A 19,811-nucleotide genomic window follows, 5' to 3' on the forward strand; every position below is an offset into this window, starting at 1 on the left:
TTTATCACCTCAGCCTCGTGTTCTTTGTCTCCCTCCTCTCTTTCAGGGTTACTACAAGCGAACGCCAGACTACCAGCCAATCAGAGAGTGGAAGCGGCTCGGTTGCTTCCCCGTTCCCATGGTGCACAGTACTTTCCTGGTGGACCTGCGCCGTGAATCCAGCAGAGATCTGACCTTCTACCCTCCTCACTCTGACTACAGCTGGGCGTTCGATGACATCATGGTGTTTGCTTTCTCAGCACGTCAGGCAGGTCAGTTTGAAGCTTTCAAGTCGCAGCAAACTACCAGATTTGTAGTGAAGATGTAAATGTCTCATGACAGCTTCACCCTGCTGACCTGAGGATCATCAGCAACTTCATTACAGAATTATCAGTTAGTTGCAAACTAGTTTTTATTTTGCAGATTTGGTCTTTTTTTAACATGTATTTGTTGTTACTACTTTGGGGTTTCTTATTTCCAATTGGTATCAGTGCAACTCTTGGCAAAGTTTGCATGTCATTCATACACTTGTTGCACCTCAAATGTCATTTTATGTCCCTTAAAAAACATGTAAGATGGTTTGTCCCATCAACATTGCATGCAATGCAATGACAAATGCAAAAAATGCAATAATTGTACCTGCCGAAAACCGGCTCTAAATAAATAAATCAATTTATTTCCTGTTACTACTTTGAGGTTCCATACTTCCATCACCACCTCTTGGTGTCCAACACTCACTCTTGCTCATTTCTTGGAGGAGCTGCTCACCACTTGTGGCACATTTTTCATGGTTTTCTACACCTGTTATGTTCCATTTTACGGTGTTTAAATACCACGCAAGATGGTTTTCCTCAATTATATAGCATGCAATGCAATGTCAACTGCAGTAAATGCAACACACCAAGTGGCTTTTAAACATGGTTTTTTCGTGATGTTGGACTCCTGCAAAGCATATAAATGAACACTAAGAATGATCAAGCAGTTATGTACTTATGCATTGCATTTGGACTCTAGAGTGACGTGTGTGCACCCAGAGGTGGTCAAATTTCTAAATGTTTGGGTAAAAAAGTAACAGAAACCTGTGTGTATTTGTGTTTATATGTGTCTTAAATGTACGCATGTTTGGAAATGCAAATGCCTCGTGTCAGCTTCACCTCCCTGACCCGAGGATCATCAGCGGCTTCAATACATGATTAGCAGTTTGGCTGCCAAACTGGTTTTTATTTTGCAGATGTGCCCTGCTGTATAACATAGAGGGACTTTTTTTATTGGTTTTATGCACATGTCTCAGATTAAGGTAGATGAGTGAGAGCACAGATAAATGGATCCATGTGGGAGACTTTGACTGAGCATGTGGGTGTTTTTAAGTGTATAGCAGTTTCAGTGTTTGTAGATTTGTGTTGTTTGACTTGACGAATGATCTAGAAGAATCAAACAGGATCATTAAATTTTCTTTTTCATAGACAACAAGGGTGTCTGGCAATCGCCTGAAAAGAAAAGCATGAAAACATTCACACAACTACTAGCAGATGCAAACACAAAGACACTGGCAGAGTTTCATCATCTCTCATGTTGGTTTGAGAACTTAGAGCAAGTGTATGCAATTATGCAGGATTTAAGAGGGAATATTTAACCTTTGAAGAAGAGATCAGAACTCTTCTTCTTACAAGCAAAATCAGTTCATAAGCAATATGTCATCCTCTTGCTTAAGTAAATACACTCTGTTGCAGCAGCTTTGCAGAGACAGCCTTGCTTGGTAGGTTTTGCTACTGTTACACTGCACAGGACTGCACAATATCAGACAAAACAACCGACATTGTAGTATTTTTCTTTTTGTGATATATATTGCAAATGATTTCCCATTAGATGACTTATTTGGAATAGGGTTAGAATGAAAGAAATTGCTTTAAAAATCCATTTGGAACCTTTTTCATATGGTTCAGATCTGACTTTTGTGGTACAGTCTTTCGCTGTGTCGAAAGACTGAACACCTGTGGAAATCTACACAGGCTCCATCTCAGGGATCTTATGTCATCGTACAATGGAATGGTTGAGAGTGCCAGGTCCGACTACATCCGTCAACTGGTGGCAGTGAATAAGAAAAACCCTAAAGTGCTGTTTGACACAATCAGTTCTTTTGTTTGCCCTGCTGCTTCTGTAACTCCTGCTTTCACCGAAACCGATAGCCGTGCCTTCTTGAATTTTTTCACCGATAAAATCAAGAAGCTCAAGGATAATATGCTACCCCCTCAGTGTGGTGCCTCGGTTGCTATTGAGCCTGCCTCCAGCATGTGGTTCACCTTTGAGTCTGTAACTCTTGCCGATGTTTTGGCACTGGTAACCAAGATGAAATTTTCATCCTGCTCCTCTGATGTCATCCCCTGTAGACTGTTCTTAGAGGTACTGGAGGCAGTCGGTCCCTGGGTTACCAAAATGATAAACCTCTCTTTATCATCAGGTGTGTTTCCAAATACCTTCAAGCATGTCATTGTGGAGTCATTACTAAAAAAAGCAGGTTTAGACCCGACAGACCGAAATAGTTATAGGCCCATCTCTAAGCTGCCATTCTTGTCAAAGACCCTTGAGAAGGTGGTTTGCAATCAGCTGTCTTCTTACCTCGATCAGCATAACTTCTTTGACAAATTTCAATCTGGCTTCCGTAAACACCACTCGACGGAAACAGCCCTACTGAAAGTGTCCAGTGACATAATGTTGTCTGCCGATTCGGGTAAATGCACCGTGCTAGTTCTCCTGGATCTGTCCTCAGCTTTTGACATTGTTGACCATCAGGTCCTGTTAAGTAGACTGAGGGATCATGTGGGACTGTCGGGGTCGGTTCTCCAGTGGTTTACCTCATATTTGTCTGGACATAGCTTTTGTGTGTCAACAAACCAGATAAAATTGGAGTCCATGAATCTATTGTGTGGGGTGCCTCAAGGCTCCGTCCTGGGCCCTATTTTATTTTTACTGTACTTGATCCCCTTGGGTAAGATCATCCAAAGGTTTAGGGATGTTTCTTACCACTTGTATGCCAATGACATCCAGCTCTTTTGTTCTTTTAAACCGGCCAAGATAAAGAAGCTCGATTCCTTTTTCCATTGTTTGGCAGAAATAAAATAATGGCTTAGTGAAAATTCTCTTCAGCTCAACGCAGACAAAACTGAAACACTCGTTGTCACCCCGATGTCTCAATTCCAGGGATCAAACAGTACCTTGGTGACTTAGGGCAGTCTGCTAAATCGAGTCTTAGAAATTTGGGTGTTTTCCTTGATAAAGACATGTCTCTAGTGCAGCGCTGTAAGCAGCTGACAAGAAACTGTTTCTTTCAACTAAGAAAAATCTCAAAACTCAGGAAAATGGTCTCATGTAACGATTTAGAGCTCATCATTCATGCTTTTTTTTCATCACGTTTAGACAACTGTAACAGCTTGTTTTCATGTCTGAACAAGGGGGAGCTTTTGAGGCTGCAACTTGTGCAAAACTCTGCAGCGAGAATTTTGACCCGCACAAACAGGCGGACTCGCATATCTCCTATTTTAAAGGAGCTTCACTGGCTGCCAGTTTCTTACAGAGTTAACTTTAAGATTTTGGTTCTAACCTTTCGGGCCTTACATGGTCAAGCTCTTTCTTATATTTGTGACCTGCTCCAGCCTTACTCCCATGCGAGGGCTTTAAGGTCTGTGGATCAGAATCTGTTAAAGGTGCCACTTACTCGGTTTAAGACCAGAGGAGCCCGATCATACCAGGCTGTTGATCCCAGGCTTTGGAATGATCTCCCGCTCTCTCAGTTGCGTCTGTTGACGCTTTTAAAATACAACTTAAAATCTTCTTGTTTGCTCAAGCATTCGCTTAGTTTCTGGGGCTGTTATGATCTTATTTTTAGTGTTGACTATTTATGTGCATTGTTGTTTTTTTATTCATGCTGTGAAGCACTTTGTGGCTCTCTGTCTGTGAAAGGTGCTATATAAATATAATTTACTTAATTTACTATTTTACATATTTAAAAAGTCAAACAAATTTGATGCGTTGCCTCCTATAGTGGCAACAGTTCCACGACACTGCCGACAGTTTTTGGCCAACGTCCTCCTTTCTGTAGCCGAAATATTTTCATACAACTGACACTGTGTTTCCAAATCTTTCTTTTCAGTGTTTCTCCCCTGGTTGTTGCTCATTTTTCCGTGCACATGTGGAGCCTGCATGCCGACAAACTCTGTGTCTTGTTAATAAAGGAAAAAAACTACAACAAAGTGTATCCAAAAGCCTATAAATCTGAGAAAATAATGCTCTATCAGATCGATTTCATTTGTAGATTAGTCACGGAAAATGAGAACTGTGTGGATGTTCTTTTTGTATCAAACGGTATGAAAAAGCTGTGTCCTACTTTGCATAGCACATCGCAGTGCAGATGCTGAAAAGATATATTGTGCAGCCGAATGTTCCTCTGTTTTAGCCTTCAACATTATCCTGTAAATGTGACCACAGTGTTCCCTGTTCAGCTAGCTTTAACTAGCCTCACTTTCTATTAGCATATTATGAACCCCTATTACAGTAAACCAAACAAAACCGAAATATAAAGAATGTGCATGTTTTGATTTACATTTAATTGAAACAGGCCCCAGTGTCTTACTTTTTACTCACAAACATAAAAGTATGTGTTTACGCCTACTAATTGTACACTGTTTATTTACAGCACCAACTTTATCTGATTCAAACGTATTTAAGGACGTTTGTTGCTCAAACTAAGAGGCTAAATCTAATAGAAAGGAGACATGAGATTTTTTGAAAAGTGAGGCCAGTGCCATTTAAAATTAAATGGCTTCAAGAAATGAAAGGAGCAAAATATGTGCAACAAAAAATTGCTCCTGAGTAATAATTTGAATGTTGAATCATCTAAATTATTTATGTATTTTACACAACTTAGTATGTCTTTTAAAATGTTGTTTCATCACCAACTTGACATTCCCTCCTCCCATTACTCTATGGATAGCCTGTCCAACACTAAGTCTCGCTCATTTAGTGGAGGAGCTGCATGCCTACGCGATAGCATAAAAATGAGGATGCGTAGTGCACCATTTTGTGGCACATTTTGCATAAAATTTCTATGCTTTATGCACTTTTTGCGTGTCATTTTATGCCGTTTAATAATACACAGGATGGTTGATTCCAATTACATGACATGAATTTGAATGCCAACTGCAAAAAAACACATTCTGCAAGCACGCCAAGTGACTTAAAGACTCTCCTTTTCATGATATCAGGCTCCAGCATGCAAATAAATAGCACTTTAAGAATCCTCAAGCAAGTTATTTAGTAGAAAAACCTTTTATGTGCTTTTCCATTGCATGTAGATGCTAGAGTGAAAAAGTGTGTGCATGTTTGAGGAGGTATGAGCACCCAGAGGTGGTCGAATTATTGTGTGAAGAAGCTCCAGAAACTTATGTGCATTTGTGTTTTTTGTAGGTGTGCAGATGTATGTGTGCAACAGAGAGCACTACGGTTTCCTGCCCGTCCCTCTCAAAGCCCAGCAGAATGTGGAGGACGAAAGGGAAAGTTTCATACACACCATCACGGAGGCTTTGAGTGAGTCGACACACACACACACACACACACACACACACACACACACACACACACACACACACACACACACACACACACACACACACACACACACACACAGTGACACACACACTCCACCTGTTGTGACTTTACCACGTCTCACTCCTTGATTACTTCAGCTCTCAGGTTTGTTTCTCCTCCTCGACCCTCCTGATTGCATCCTGTCAGCCCTCTCCTGTATTATGTCCACTCCTCCTTCGTCTCCGTCTCATTTCCCCCCTCTGGCCTCCATCGCTGCTCCTCTCTTCTCTCTTAAATGCAGCAGATCAAACAAACAATCACAGTCCAGAGGAAATTCAGTCGTTTTTCTAGTCCTGTTTTTGCTGTTTTAACCCTTTGCCTTCTTCCCCTCTCTGTCAACAGTCGACCACGACATCAAGCCCTCCGAGCACGTTTACGCTCCGCTGTCGCTGCAGGGAAAGATCGGCTTCGATGAAGTGAGTTCTGAGCTCAGCAACTTGTGTCTCTTTGTATTTTTACTGCCTATCTACAAACGTTCTGTTTTTCTCCCAGTTTTATTCTGAGGCCTCCACTTTCCTTTATCCTCGTACCTGTCCGACCTTCGCCTCCTGTGTTTTCTTTTTTGGAATAACATTTAAAACTCCAGAATCACATTTCAGACCCCATGAAAATGTTTCCCACATGTTTCTTTTTCCCCCCGAATGTTTAGGTTTTCCTGATTAACCTGAAACGGCGGCTGGACAGGAGAACCCGGATGCTGAAAACAATGGCCTCTCTGGGCCTTCATGCCACGCTGACAGACGCAGTGGACGGCAAGTAGGTCACAAACGCTCGGCCCTGCTTGCACTTGATGAACTTGTGCTGAAGGATAATTGAATCCTGAAAGAAATCTCTGTGATGTTTGGTTCAGTTTATTCTGCGTAACAGTTTTTTTTCTGCCCAACACAACTTCAGCGCTGGGATAATGCTCCGTCTCCTGTCTCCAATCTGTCGCTACTTTCTCTGACATGTATATCCAAACATCCTGTCCAAGCAGGAGGTTTGTAGCAATATGCTCGACTTACTTTCCCTCCTCTGTGCTTACTTTAATCCACTTTTGAGAATGCCCTAATCCTTTTTCCAGCCTTTTGTTTGTCTGGCAAATGTGTGTTACTTGTTGCAACCTGCCAGGCGTGACTTTGCTGTTTCTTTCCTGTGTTTTTTTTTTTTTTTTTTTGCTGTGACGCTGTTTTCCCTGACGACTGACTTGGCTGCATAATGACTGTGTAGATGCATGATCCCCCTCCTCTCATTACCCACCATAGCTTTAATTTCTCCTCTCTCTCAGGGCTCTGAATACGTCACAGCTGCAGGCGTTGGGAATAGAAATGATGCCGGGCTACAAGGACCCGTATTCTGGCCGAGTTTTGACCAGAGGGGAGATCGGCTGCTTCCTGAGCCATCACTCTATATGGATGCAGGTGAGCAACAAGGAGATTCAGTGCATTAATTACAGGTAGAAAGATTTTGTAATAAGCAGGTTTTACTATGAGAATCCAACCTGCTGAAGTTTAGGACACTAGTTTCCATTTCTGCAGCTGAATAAAATAAATATTGAAATGAAATATTAGTAGTGCCATTTAGCTACTTCAGCCTTTTTGATTCAAACTTCATGAAAACTCATTTTCCCTGGATGCAGACGTCCCATGTAAACAGTCTCTTGGCCCTGAAGCTGTTTCTTTGTTGTTATTCCATCTCAGGATGCTTTGCTGCCCCCTATATCTGCTCACCCTTTCCTGCCGCTGTCAGATAAAGGCAAAAATTACCCAAATTTTTAATAAAAGAGTCTTTTTAGGACATGTTTAGTGACCCTAACATGCCAAATAGTGTCATTTTCTAGTGACCTTGTGAAGACAAGCAGCAATCATGTCAAAAAATTTGTCTCCTGTCACTGATTTAACCTCTAAAACTGACATATTTCTGAATGCTTTTTTTCCATAAGTGTAGTATTGTATGTGATGTTAGGCATATACTTTTAGGACCTGCTATTGGGGATTCGTGCTTAATAATGTTGTCAGTTTATTCATGTATGCTGCCATACAGGTTGAAATCCTGCTTCAGTCATTCCTTAAACTCCTAAAAACTAATTTCTGTCTGTCAAAGTTACATCCATCCATCCATTCATTCTCTATACACCGCTTTATCCTCACTAGGGTCGTGGGGGTGCTGGAGCCTATCCCAGCTGACTCGGGCGAAGGCAGGGGACACCCTGGACAGGTCACCAGTCTGTCACAGGGCTACATATACAGACAAACAGTCACACTCACATTCACACCTACGGACAATTTAGAGTAACCAATTAACCTCAGCATATTTTTGGACTGTGGAAGGAAGCCGGAGTGCCCAGAGAAAACCCACGCATGCACAGGGAGAACATGCAAACTCCATGCAGAAAGATCCCAGGCCCACCCCGGGATTTGAACCAGGGATCTTCTTGCTGCAAGGCAAAAGTGCTAACCACTACGCCGCTGTGCAGCCTCAAAGTTACATATGTCGACGTTTTCTTTGAGCTATAGCTCGAACACACCAGTTCATGTAATGACTCTGCTCTCACACTTTATGCTAAAAAATGCAAGTTTTAATATCGGATTAACTCAGATTTAAAAGTTTCAACCTCAACCTCAACCTTGTATATATGCTTTTACTGTAATGCATATTGGGCTGTCACTGTTATATGAAATGTGCAATACAAATAAAATTGCCTTGCCTTGCCAAACCGATTTTGAAGAAAAATGATGAAAGCCTTATCATGCAAGTTGACAGGATTGGTTGCTGAGGTTTATTACGTATGAAACCCTAGAAATCTGAATCCATGTTTGTTTTTAAGAGTCATCTTCAAGGTGGCAATTTACTTCACATATAAAAAAGCACCATTTGGTCTTCATGCTATCAAGGCTAAAAATGCTGTTTTTTGCTTCAGGAGGTCTTTAAAAAATCTCTGTTTTATCTCTGCACATCACTCCATGTAGAAGATAAACTTTTTCAACTTTGGCTTCCTGTTGCTAATGTAAGACTTAAGTCGACTGATTGTAACTTAAGTCTCTGTGTTTCCTGACCAATCAGGTGATAGAACGTGGCCTCCAGAAGGTTCTTGTTTTAGAGGACGACGTGAGGTTTGAGCCCAGGTTTAAAAGAAGGCTGCAGGCCATAATGGACGACGTAGACAAAAGCCAGCTGGACTGGGACCTCATGTAAGAACACCTGCTCCACATTCTTTCCCCGAACATTCAGATTACTACACGTCTGCATGAATTTTAATGACTGAAGCTCCTTTTCATGTGCAGTAACACTCTGTCCATCTCATTCTGTTTTCAGCTACGTGGGGCGTAAGCGTATGCAGGTGCAGCAGCCGGAGCAGTCGGTGGACGGCGTTCACAATCTGGTGGTGGCAGATTATTCCTACTGGACGCTCGGATACGCACTTTCCCAGCAAGGAGCCAGAAAGCTGCTGGCTGCACAGCCTTTCCTGAAGATGCTGCCTGTAGACGAGTTCCTGCCCATCATGTTTAACAAACACCCCAAGTCAGTCTCTAATCCAGGCGTCTCTATTTTAAAATCACAGTGCATAAGTAATGTAATGTGTAATAGGCATAACACACACACGCAACACAAAAGAATGAAGATTTATTTAAAACGTGTAATGTCGAAGGCCACACCGCTGCAGTGAGCAGTATTATGTTCACAGAGAGCCTTTGAGACAGTGTGGTTTCTGAACAGACAGGCAAATATTTACTGAGGACCACAAATAGATGATCGCAGGTGCACTGCACTCTGTCATAAGAAAATATCAGACAGTCCACATGCAAAAATAAACATGAAGATGCACAAGCAAAAAGCTAAATTTAAGCTGAGCAGACTGTTGGCATACATGCATCCTGTGCATGCACAAAAATTTAAAAGACTCAAGGGCCATAAACGGTGCAGGAATACTAAAGGGCCTTGCTGTACAGTAATTATCTATACATAGACACAAACACGCATGTTCATGTCCATTTTGAGACTCTTTAGAGCGAGTAGTTTTCTAGTTTGAGCTCTGGTGGTTAAACCACAACTTCTGTCCCGCTCAGCTCTAAATAATGTCCGGTTTAAGCTCCTCTCGTCCATCTTTCTTTGGAGCACCACCTCCCTCTTCTTCCTTCTCTGTGCTCCTTCACAAACAGGGCAGGGATTGTTCTTGGGGTTCGGTGGATTCGGCCCCTTACACAGGACACACAATGGCTGCTTTTCTGTTTCTTTTTTTCCCTCAGGGATTCCTGCCGTGCCCTGCTCTCCTGAACCCCCACCTCCGTCCCATTTTCTTTTTTTTTTTTTTTTTTTTTTTTTTGTCTGCATTTATTCTCATTGTTTAACTCCATGAAAGGGGTGTCAACACTTTATGAGATTAATGCATATTTTAGTCTTGCAGCCAAATATCTTATTATTTGGTGCATGCGTGTGACCATCACCAGCCCTCCCTCCGTCCCATTTTCTACCTCAAACTCCACTATTGTCTGTCCTCTTCTTGCTCTCCCGTCCCTCGCTGTCCCGACCTCCGTAACTCTTTTCAACTTTCCCTTTCTCCCAAGTCAAATTTACTTCTTCGCACACCTCTGTGTCACCCACTTCTCCTCCCCCCTTTCCTCCGCTCTCTTTAAAGGAATGTGGACCGGCATGGCTCTTCCTGCTGGTCGGAGAAGGGGGACAGGATTCCCATTGATAGAGGTCTGAGTGTGGGGGCGGGATTGAGATGAACACTGGGCAAGTGTGTGTGTGTGTGTGTGTGTGTGTGTGTGTGTGTGTGTGTGTGTGTGTGTGTGTGTGTGTGTGTGTGTGTGTGTGTACTTGTTTCTGCTATTCCGGTGGGGACTTTGACCTGACTATTTGCTATAAAGGTGGGGACTTGTCTTACGGTGGGGACCTAAAATGAGGTCCCCACGGGTGGCAACACCGTTTTCTTGACCATATTGTTGTTAATAAAAAATGTAAAAGTGCAAAAACGTTTGTTTAGGGTTAGGCATTGATTTGGTGATGGTTAAGGTTAGGGTTAGGGTAAGGGTTAGGAGTTAGATATGAATGGGAGTCAATGGTAAGTCCCCACCGGTATAGAAAAACAAACGTGTGTGTGTGTGTGTGTGTGTGTGTGTGTGTGTGTGTGTGTGTGTGTGTGTGTGTGTGTGTGTGTGTGTGTGTGTGTGTGTGTGTGTGTGTGTGTGTGTGTGTGTGTGTGTGTGTGTGTGTGTGTGTGTGTGTGTGTGTGTGTATTACTATATAAATACATGGAGATGTGTGTCCAGTGTGCAGTGTATAGATTACTAGGTAAACACACTGTGTGTATTCAGCAGTGAGAGAAGGTGAGTTTGTTCAAAAGGGAGAGAAATGGGAAATACGGACAGAAATGCGGAAAGGTGGCAGGAAAATATGTAAAACGTGTTATGTATTACTTGAGTGAACAGCAGGGATTATGAGCTGTGTTTAAATAGTGGATGTTATGTCAGATTTGTTTTTTCTGTCACACTGTTGTCTTCATTCCTCCTTTCTTTTTTAGGCAGTTTTTGCTCAGGAACGCACATAAACGGAATAAAAAGGCCGCAATTCCAGAATAAAAGACCTGATGTGCAAAACAATGCGTATGCAGTTGAAGGTCACCTCCTCTGAGGCACTAATAAAGGTTTAGAGTTTCACTGTCCTGGAAAAGTGCCGGCAGCCTTTAAACAGGTGACTGGGCAGCAGAGAGTTAACCTTTGTAGTGACCTTTAAGGCTGACGTGTCACATCCCAGCGGCCCTCATTCCTCCCTCTGGCTCCACTTTTACTGCAGCAAAAGGATGGCAGTTCTGAACGATTCGGAAAGGTGTGATTTTAATCTGGTGAGATTAAATGTTTTCTTTATAAACAGGTCCAGTTTCAAGGCAAAATGACTCAGAATGCATCTGAAATTTGAGTTCACACACCTAAAAGTGGCCATCATCCACCAAAAACCGGTTATTGTCCATTTCATATACATCCAGAGCTGTTTTAAACTGAATTGAACAGTTCAAATATAGAAATACACACAACTAAATCTGTTCAATCTGTTGTAATTGATGAGATCTGATAAGACTTCAATAATCTGTGAGGAAATTAATTTCCCAGTGCCTGCTAAATAAATAATATATATTATATTGATATAATGATTAGTGCAATTCAAAGTTAAAAAAACGCAAAAAAAGTATGATGCATGAGTGAAAACAGAATAAGACTAGAACAGAAAAATAAAAAGTAATGCTGGCATTTAGACTCAGATAGTAAAGTAATATCACACATGAAATTGAACTATTGCACCTGAGAAATTAAATGTTGCACATTAAATTGACAATTCTGTAAATAAAAATGAAATGTTATGTCATCGAAATATTGCATATGAAAATTAAACATGATGCTGAAGCTGATATTGCGAAAGCTATTGAGAAAAGTAATATTGCAAAGGATATTGCTGTTTAGATTGAACTGTCCAATGTTTACGCCGTCATCCCTGCAGGAAGGGGAGGATTCATACAGTTTGATGTCCACTAGTAGAAAATAATGAAAAAGTCAAAGCTTAATGCAGATGTTCAGGTGGTATATGTATCTATTATCATAATTTATGTTGATTATATGTGTAAATAAGACTGTTTAGTGTGTTATGATGAACAGATTATGCTGCATCAGAGCTGGAAAAAAATTGCAAACAACAGAAAAGAGTGTTGGCATTTCTACAATTACACCAAAATATACCATATTTTTTGCAGGAATATTCTCTGTTTTTAGCTATAAAACAGACACCCCTCAGCTAGGTGTATTTTTAGGCTCACCTGCACAGGCTCTTCTTTACCAAGGTTGTCTGGGACGTGTTGAAGTTGCGGCTTGGGAGTGAAAGGAGCTGGAGACGGTGAAGCTAACTTTGGCTGGAGTCAAACACTTGTTGTTTCCAGGATCTGCCTCGGTGTCTGCAGCTGTGGAAGCTGCTGCTGCTGCCGGTGTTAGACTGTGGCCTTTTTATCCATCCAGTATCTGTGTAAAGACATTTGGACAATTAGCAAACACTTTTTTTGTCCAAATGTCTTTACACAGATACTGGATGGATAAAAAGGCCACAGTCTAACACTTTTTTGTCCAGCTGTAGTTTCGAGGCTTCCAACAGCAGACCTGGTGCACTCAGCAAGAGCTCACAATTAAACTACACAGTTATTATTCAAATTTCAACTGAGCATGCAAAATAAACAAACTGAGTGTGCAATACAGACTTTTCCACTCCTGTAGAACCGTTGCTGTTCATAACACCAGGTGTGAGCAGTACACAACAAGTATAGTCCTAGTAGAGTATTGAAGTAATCATTTCTGTCTTCCTATGTTAATACGTTGTCTCTCTGTTGGAGTGTCCATCGCATTGTCGTGAATATGTCTGTCTATTGGGGGAATTTCTTGGCACCAATTTTCACCTGGACTTGAGAGTAAACTGATTAGATTTTGCTGGTCGTAGGTCAAATGTCACTGAGACGAGACTCTGTTTTGGTAAAACCTTAGGAATCATTATTAAATTCTAACATTTCTCACAAATGTGTAATAGGATACATTGATGACGTGACGACATTTTATATCCAAAAGTTCAGTTCAGTTCAATATCTGTATTGATGTTGCAACCTATGCAGTGAAATTAAGGGTAATCTTAAGAGAAACAGGGCAAGTAAAAAAAAAAAGACGTCTTCATTCAACAGATGTGCCACAGTCCCTAACAGTACAGTTGTATTTGCATATTCATGATGAAGGTCTGATCTGGGACAACCTGATTACACACTATAACAGATGAGTTGGCAGCAAGGCACTACTTGTACCTTGTAACGCATAAACGTGTTTTAGTGGCAGTGAACTGTTGTGTACATTACCGTTCATTTTCTTATTAACTGTGTATTATTGACTCTTTAAAAAACAAAAAAGAAGCAGCCAAAGATATACAGTGTTTTACTTGAGGACAAATTAAAAGCTGAAACTTAGAATATTTTTTAGAATTTTATCTTTCAAAAAATTACTGAAACTAACATCTAAATAGTAATGAGTTACTATCCTCTTGACAATTTAGGTAATCTTAGTTTTAATTCTGAATTTTATGAAAAAAGTCCATGTACTGATTCCAAACGGCCGCATTTTTCTCACCGCTGTAGACACGAGTTACTGCTCAACTTGTATGGAGAATTGTTGTATTTAAAACTACTTTGAATTAGTGAAAGTAGTTCAGTCTGGTTCTATCTAGTCTCATGACCTCTTACCATGGTTTGTATGTAGTGTGCAATTTGCATATAGCAACCAAAACATCTCTGTTACGACAGCAGTGTTGCCACACAGGAGAAGATCATCCTGTTCCTCTATTTGACATCCTGCAAATCTGCTGTCTGCTGTGAAGTTACATTCCGGTACACTCAATATGGACATCACAACTTCCAGTTTAGAGGCTATGACGAGTCAGAAGTTAGAGCAAAATGCAAAACAGTCACGTACAGCAGCCATGAGTCAGCTTCAGTGAAAATAATCATCTTTATTAATACAGAACTTTCCTAAATTCAAGTTGCAAAGTGCATCACAAGGCAACAAAATACACAAGTTAGAACGCAACATGGTGTATAAAAATAATACAGACTTACACAACTACAAAATATTATTGAGAGAAATAAAAGACACTTTAAAGGAAATTCAAAATTATACAAAATTAGGAAATGTTCTCTGATGAAAACATGTTTTAAGAAAAGACTTAAAAGACTTCACTGATTCTGATTTCCTCAAGGATCTCAAACTGTTGCACTTGCTAAAGGGTTCAAATTTAGCTTGGAAAGAGGCCCTTTGTAAAATCTATCCTAAAGCATTGTCTTTTTAAAGCAGCTGAAACAGGACTGATGTGATCTCTTGGTTCTGGTTAAGATCCTCGCTTCTGACTTCTGTAGAGTCTAGAGTTGATCAGTTGCATCAAAACTCAGATTACTGTCAAACAAGACACCAGGAGTCTTTACAACAGACTTGACAGGATTTAAAAGAGAACCAGCTCTGGCAACTTTGTAGGCTACAATGTTTAAAGGCACCGAGTCAGAAGTTGGTCACATGTTGCCACTATTTGGGTGTGCAATGATTTCCTCCATCAATTCAAATATTCACTGCCTCCATGCTCTCAAATGTGAAGATTTTATATCATTGCACATTGAATGTCTTTGAGTTTTGGGCTTTATAGACTAAAACAAAACGAATCAAAGTGTTGATGGAAAATGGGGGGAAAAAAGCAGAAAGAAAGAATTTCCCAAAATATTACAACTACTTGGAGGTGCAATAATTTCATCCACCTTTGTCCTTTTTATTTGTAATTTATCAGGCCAACCTCTGGCTGCATGTTCTCAAATGAGAGGATTTTGATCAGTTTATCACATCCCACCAGTCAAAGGTTTGGACACCTTCTCATTCAATGGGTTTTATTTAATTATTGTGCACATTGCAGATTAATAATGAAGACATCAAAACTATAAAATAATACATATGGAATTATGTCGTAAACAAACAAAATGGTAATCTTCAGTATTAATCTACAATGTAGAAAATAATACAAATAACTTTTGACTGGTAGTGTTTGTGATTGTATTTTAAGTTTTTGTGGGTTTTGGCTTGAATGGACTAAAACAATAATCAAGATGTTAATAGAAAACAGAAATATTAAGCAGTAAGTAAGAAACTGCGTATTTGTTACTGCTATTTGGGATACAATGATTGTATCCAGCTTTATAATGGTTACTTTTAGTTTGTCATTACCAAAAAGGGCTACACAGTAGCTCGGTGGTTAACACTGTCGCTTTGCAGCTAGATGACCCTCGGTTCACGTCCCAACCGATGGAGTTTGCCTGTTCTCCCTGTGCAGGCGTGGGTTTTCTCTGGCTTCCTCCCACAGTCAAACAATATGCAGTGAATTGGTGATGATTGGAAATTGTCTGTAGGTGTGAATGAGGGTGTGATTGTTCCCTGTGATAGACTGGTGACCAGTCCAGGATGTCGCCTGCTTTCACCCAAAGTCAGCTGGGATAGACTCCAGCCCCCCATGACCCTGATGAGGATGAGGCAGTGTACAGACAGTGGATGGATTGGAAAATTACCAAATATTCACTGGCCTCTTGTTTTATCTTTGGGTTTTGACCTGTATGGAGTAAAGCAATAACCAAAATGTTGATAGAAAATGGGAAAGAAATGCAATAAATAAGAAATTCCATACATCTTGCAACTATTTGGACATGCAGTGATTTCATTCACTTTTATCCCTGATTTAAATGAAGATTTTGTCCTTATTTTATCCCTGAACATTGAATACCTTTGGGCTTTGACATTTACAGACTAAAGTGTCTAAATGTTTATGCAAACTATAAACAATTAGCCTAAAGTTTTTCCTTTTTGTTTCTGTCTCCGTCCCTCCTCAGTGTCCAGTACATGTCTCAGTTTGAGCCTCGGGACCTGAAGGCCTTCTCCGTGGAGCCGCTGCTCATCTATCCCACCCACTACACCGGAGAACCGGGCTACATCAGCGACACCGAGACCTCCACCATTTGGGACGACGAAGCCGTGGCCACCGACTGGGACCGGCAGCACGACCGCAAGACGGCCCAGCAGGGTCGCATCCGGCCCGTGGCCCAGAACAGCGTCACCGGAGACTCACCGCCTCCAGCAGCTCGAGCATCACGAGACGAACTCTGATACAGAGAGAGAAAGACTACGAATATAAAGTGTACAAGTCATGTGTACACACACTTGAAAAGACACTTGAACTACAAGGTGACATACTGACGTCATGCATTCACACACACACACACACACACACACACACACACACATAAATACAAAGCAGAATTGAGATGTCAATCCAGTCTGCTGCCTGAGGAGCGACGCTGATGAGAGGAGGAAGAGGAAGAAGAGCAGAACCTGGGACGAGGGCCAACAGGCCTTTGACAAAAGCTTTATTTATTCCCCATGTGTCTCCTCTGGGCATGTGCAGGCAGTTACATTCTGTAAGAACTTAAGCAACACATGGAAGACGGCTAACATCATTTGCAGAAAAAACAGAATCATTCCAACAAATGAATTTTTATATTGTTTAAAAAAGATTATTGTTATTTAAACGAAGCAGATGTGCTTTTATGGGACAGCGGGAGAATAAAGGAGTCTTAAAGCTGTCTGAGAACAACTCTTGGAGTGTGCGTGTGAGGCTGTTTGCGGGCGTGCACGTTGACATATGCATGTGTTTACGGCGGTGGGAGGAGGGAGGCTGACATGCTGTACCCAGGAGTGCCATTGCTTCACATGCTGTTCCACACAAACACACACATGTGAGATGAAAAATGCAGGCTTTTCTTGCCAGCCAGCGGGACAGCAACAGATGATATTAAACTTCTGTCATTGCAGAGAGAGAAACCTTCTAAGCGGGCTGGTCCTGCTACGTAGCATCAGTTACACGTTAGATGTAGCATGTAAGATGGACAGTTTCAACCCATTTCAGACTTTACATGTGTTAAATCTTTTGGAAGAACCTGAGTTATTTAATTTTTCTTGTCCTCAACTCAGGCTGTGCTTCGTTCAGTTGTGTTGCTGGGCCGAACCAATAAAACAACTTCTCTGTTTCTGTGTTTTCACTCACTCTGCAGCAGGAACAAACCGATAGCATCTAGCTTCTTACTGTAATTTGTGTTGTGTTACTGGCATTGCAGTGTGTTTGAGAAGATCCTCTAGCCATTGGCGGCAAAACTGTAGGCCTAAAATAGAGCTTTCATTAAGTAATGTGTATTATTGTTGAGTCAGCTGAATAGTAAGTGTAAACTGGCTGCAACCGTTCCCATGACCTTCTGATGTCTTCCCCCTCCCTGAAAATAAGCCTCGCGGCTTTACACAAATTGTGGTGAAACATGAAAGGAGCTGCAACCTCCCAATAAATTCTGGGTTTTGAGCGGTGATCATATTGAGGACGCTGTGCTCTGCTGTTCACCGGCTCAGTGAAATTCTGCTCACGGTTTTATAGTTCCTGTCTGCTGAGGGATCTGACAGACTGAAGGACGGAGAAAGAAGGAAACAGGGGACCCAGAGCTGGAATAGAGGGGATGGTGGAGGCTGTTTGAGCAGAGGTGAGGCAGAGGGTGAGAGGGACAAATACTTTAAAATAGGGCACAAAGGTAATGTGTTTTAATATTAATATCCTGCAGCTGGAGATGTGAGAGAAAACTTCAGCCTGAGTTCACAGCTATTTCTTTTCCATCCTGAGACAAGCAGCACTAACCAGGCCTGACTGGATTTTACTGCCATGTCCTCAAGTTATTCAGTGATCCTGTACAGTGGTTGAATGTACACTTGTCTACAAAAGTCTGGGTACACTTGTAAGGACTACGTGTATCATTGCAGTCTTGGGTTTCCATTTACTCCTATGTCTCTGGAATAGTTAAAACACATGCATCTTTGTCACAAAAATCAATCTAGCCTTTCCATCCATCCATTCATCGCTTTATCCTCACTAGGGTCGCAGGGGGTGCTGGAGTCTATCCCAGCTGACTTGGGCAAAGGCAGGGGACACCCAGGACAGGTCACCAGTCTGTCACAGGGCTACATATACAGACAAACAGTCACACTCACATTCACACCTACAGGCAATTTAGAGTAACCAATTAACCTCAGCAAATTTTTGGACTGTGGGAGGAAGCTGGAGTGCCCGGAGAAAACCCACGCATGCACAGGGAGAACATGCAAACTCCATCCAGAAAGATCCCAGGCCCACCCTGGGATTTGAACCAGGGATCTTCTTGCTGCAATGCCAAAGTGCTAACCACTACTCCACTGTGCAGCCCTCAATCAAGCCTTTGGTTTTTTGAAAGAAGAAATCTGATCAATTCTTTTCAAAAATATACGTACAGTAACTTGCATTATCAGTTTTGGTGATGTTGAAAGTCAAACTTTCAAAATGGCATGACCTCTCTTATGCAAGTGATTACAATTGATTACAGCTGGTGACTCCTTTGAGGCAGTTTAAACAGGATCCATTTGACACACTCATTAGCTACAAACACTTCAGTGGCAAAGCCTGAGGGGCTCAGCAAAGATCTGAAAGAACAAATCATTGACATGAACAAGTCAGGAAAGTCACTTGGAGCCATTTCAAAGCAGCTTCAGATCCTAAAATCAACTCTGCAAACAACTGTAAGTATAAAGTGCACTGCAGAGTTGTGTCACCTTTTATTCTGATAACACTGACATACTTTTACTACAGTAATATTTTCGATGCATGGCTTTTACTTCTAACAGAGTACATTTGCAGGTTGATATTAAAACTTTTACTTAGTAAAGGATGTGAATATTTAACTCAGCACTGCTCCTTTTGCAGGGTTTCCTCAGGTGGTGCCTGTTTTCGATGCCGTTTGTAAAACAAGATTTGTGCTGCCATCTGCTGGCCACGTGTGAAACAGCAACTGAATTCAACATGAAGTCTTCTCACTTCTCTTCAGGTAAATTGTATTTGGCAAATTGCAATGTTAATACAAATGTATTTTGTTCAGATTTTATGTTCAAACAAACATTATTTAACAGTACATTACCCTGAGAAATTGTACGTTCAAGTTTGTGACAGGGTAGTTAGAGATTAAATATTACAAATATTAGCACACACCATGAGCCATGATGCTCACACAGAGCTACAAATACCAGTTCTCAAGCTTGCTGTTGTGTTTCAGATTATTGTTTCCTACCTTCCAGGCATTGCATTTCCATTCTGCATGATAATCAGCAAGCTGAGGAGGGCTGGAGTTGTGAACCCCATCACCCTGAATGTCAGGTCTGCATTTATGATGCCACAGTCTTATTATCTTAGTGCACTTCAAACCACAGGGCTCCAGCCAGTGTATTACTATGAAGCAACAACAAGACACGGGCATAAATAATCACAGGCAGGACGCTCTCTGTATTTCAGTGTCGAGTTACATGCTGAGTCTCAAGATAAATAATGTAAATAATATAATAATATAGGACCACAAGTTTTGATGACACCTTCTCCCTCAGTGCAGCATATATTTTTGCAGTGGCCACAAAAATATTGAGTTTATCTGTTGTATGTGCATACATTTTAGAGGCATGAAGACTTGAAATCATCTCTCATAACTACAAGAGCTTAGTGAGTTAAATATAGAACACATATTTGGAAAGATAATTTTGTAGTATTTTGAAAAG

General features: G+C 41.2%; 1 protein-coding gene across 4 annotated transcripts in view; it reads left to right on the top strand.

The window, feature by feature from the left end:
- The window catches only part of colgalt2b (collagen beta(1-O)galactosyltransferase 2b), a 45,895-nt gene extending 28,668 nt beyond the window's left edge, over positions 1–17,227 (top strand). For all 4 annotated transcript variants that reach the window (XM_051947545.1, XM_051947547.1, XM_051947546.1 and 1 more), the window contains 8 exons: positions 47–251; positions 5,440–5,559; positions 5,962–6,035; positions 6,269–6,375; positions 6,887–7,019; positions 8,662–8,789; positions 8,914–9,120; positions 16,034–17,227. In XM_051947545.1, coding sequence (XP_051803505.1) covers positions 47–251; positions 5,440–5,559; positions 5,962–6,035; positions 6,269–6,375; positions 6,887–7,019; positions 8,662–8,789; positions 8,914–9,120; positions 16,034–16,307 — 1,248 coding nt within the window. In that variant the 3' untranslated portion in view covers positions 16,308–17,227. The remainder of the gene's footprint in view (positions 1–46; positions 252–5,439; positions 5,560–5,961; positions 6,036–6,268; positions 6,376–6,886; positions 7,020–8,661; positions 8,790–8,913; positions 9,121–16,033) is intronic.
- The last annotated feature ends 2,584 nt before the right edge of the window (positions 17,228–19,811 follow it).

The sequence above is a fragment of the Acanthochromis polyacanthus genome, chromosome 4, assembly GCF_021347895.1.
Source record: "Acanthochromis polyacanthus isolate Apoly-LR-REF ecotype Palm Island chromosome 4, KAUST_Apoly_ChrSc, whole genome shotgun sequence".
NCBI lineage: Eukaryota > Metazoa > Chordata > Actinopteri > Pomacentridae > Acanthochromis > Acanthochromis polyacanthus.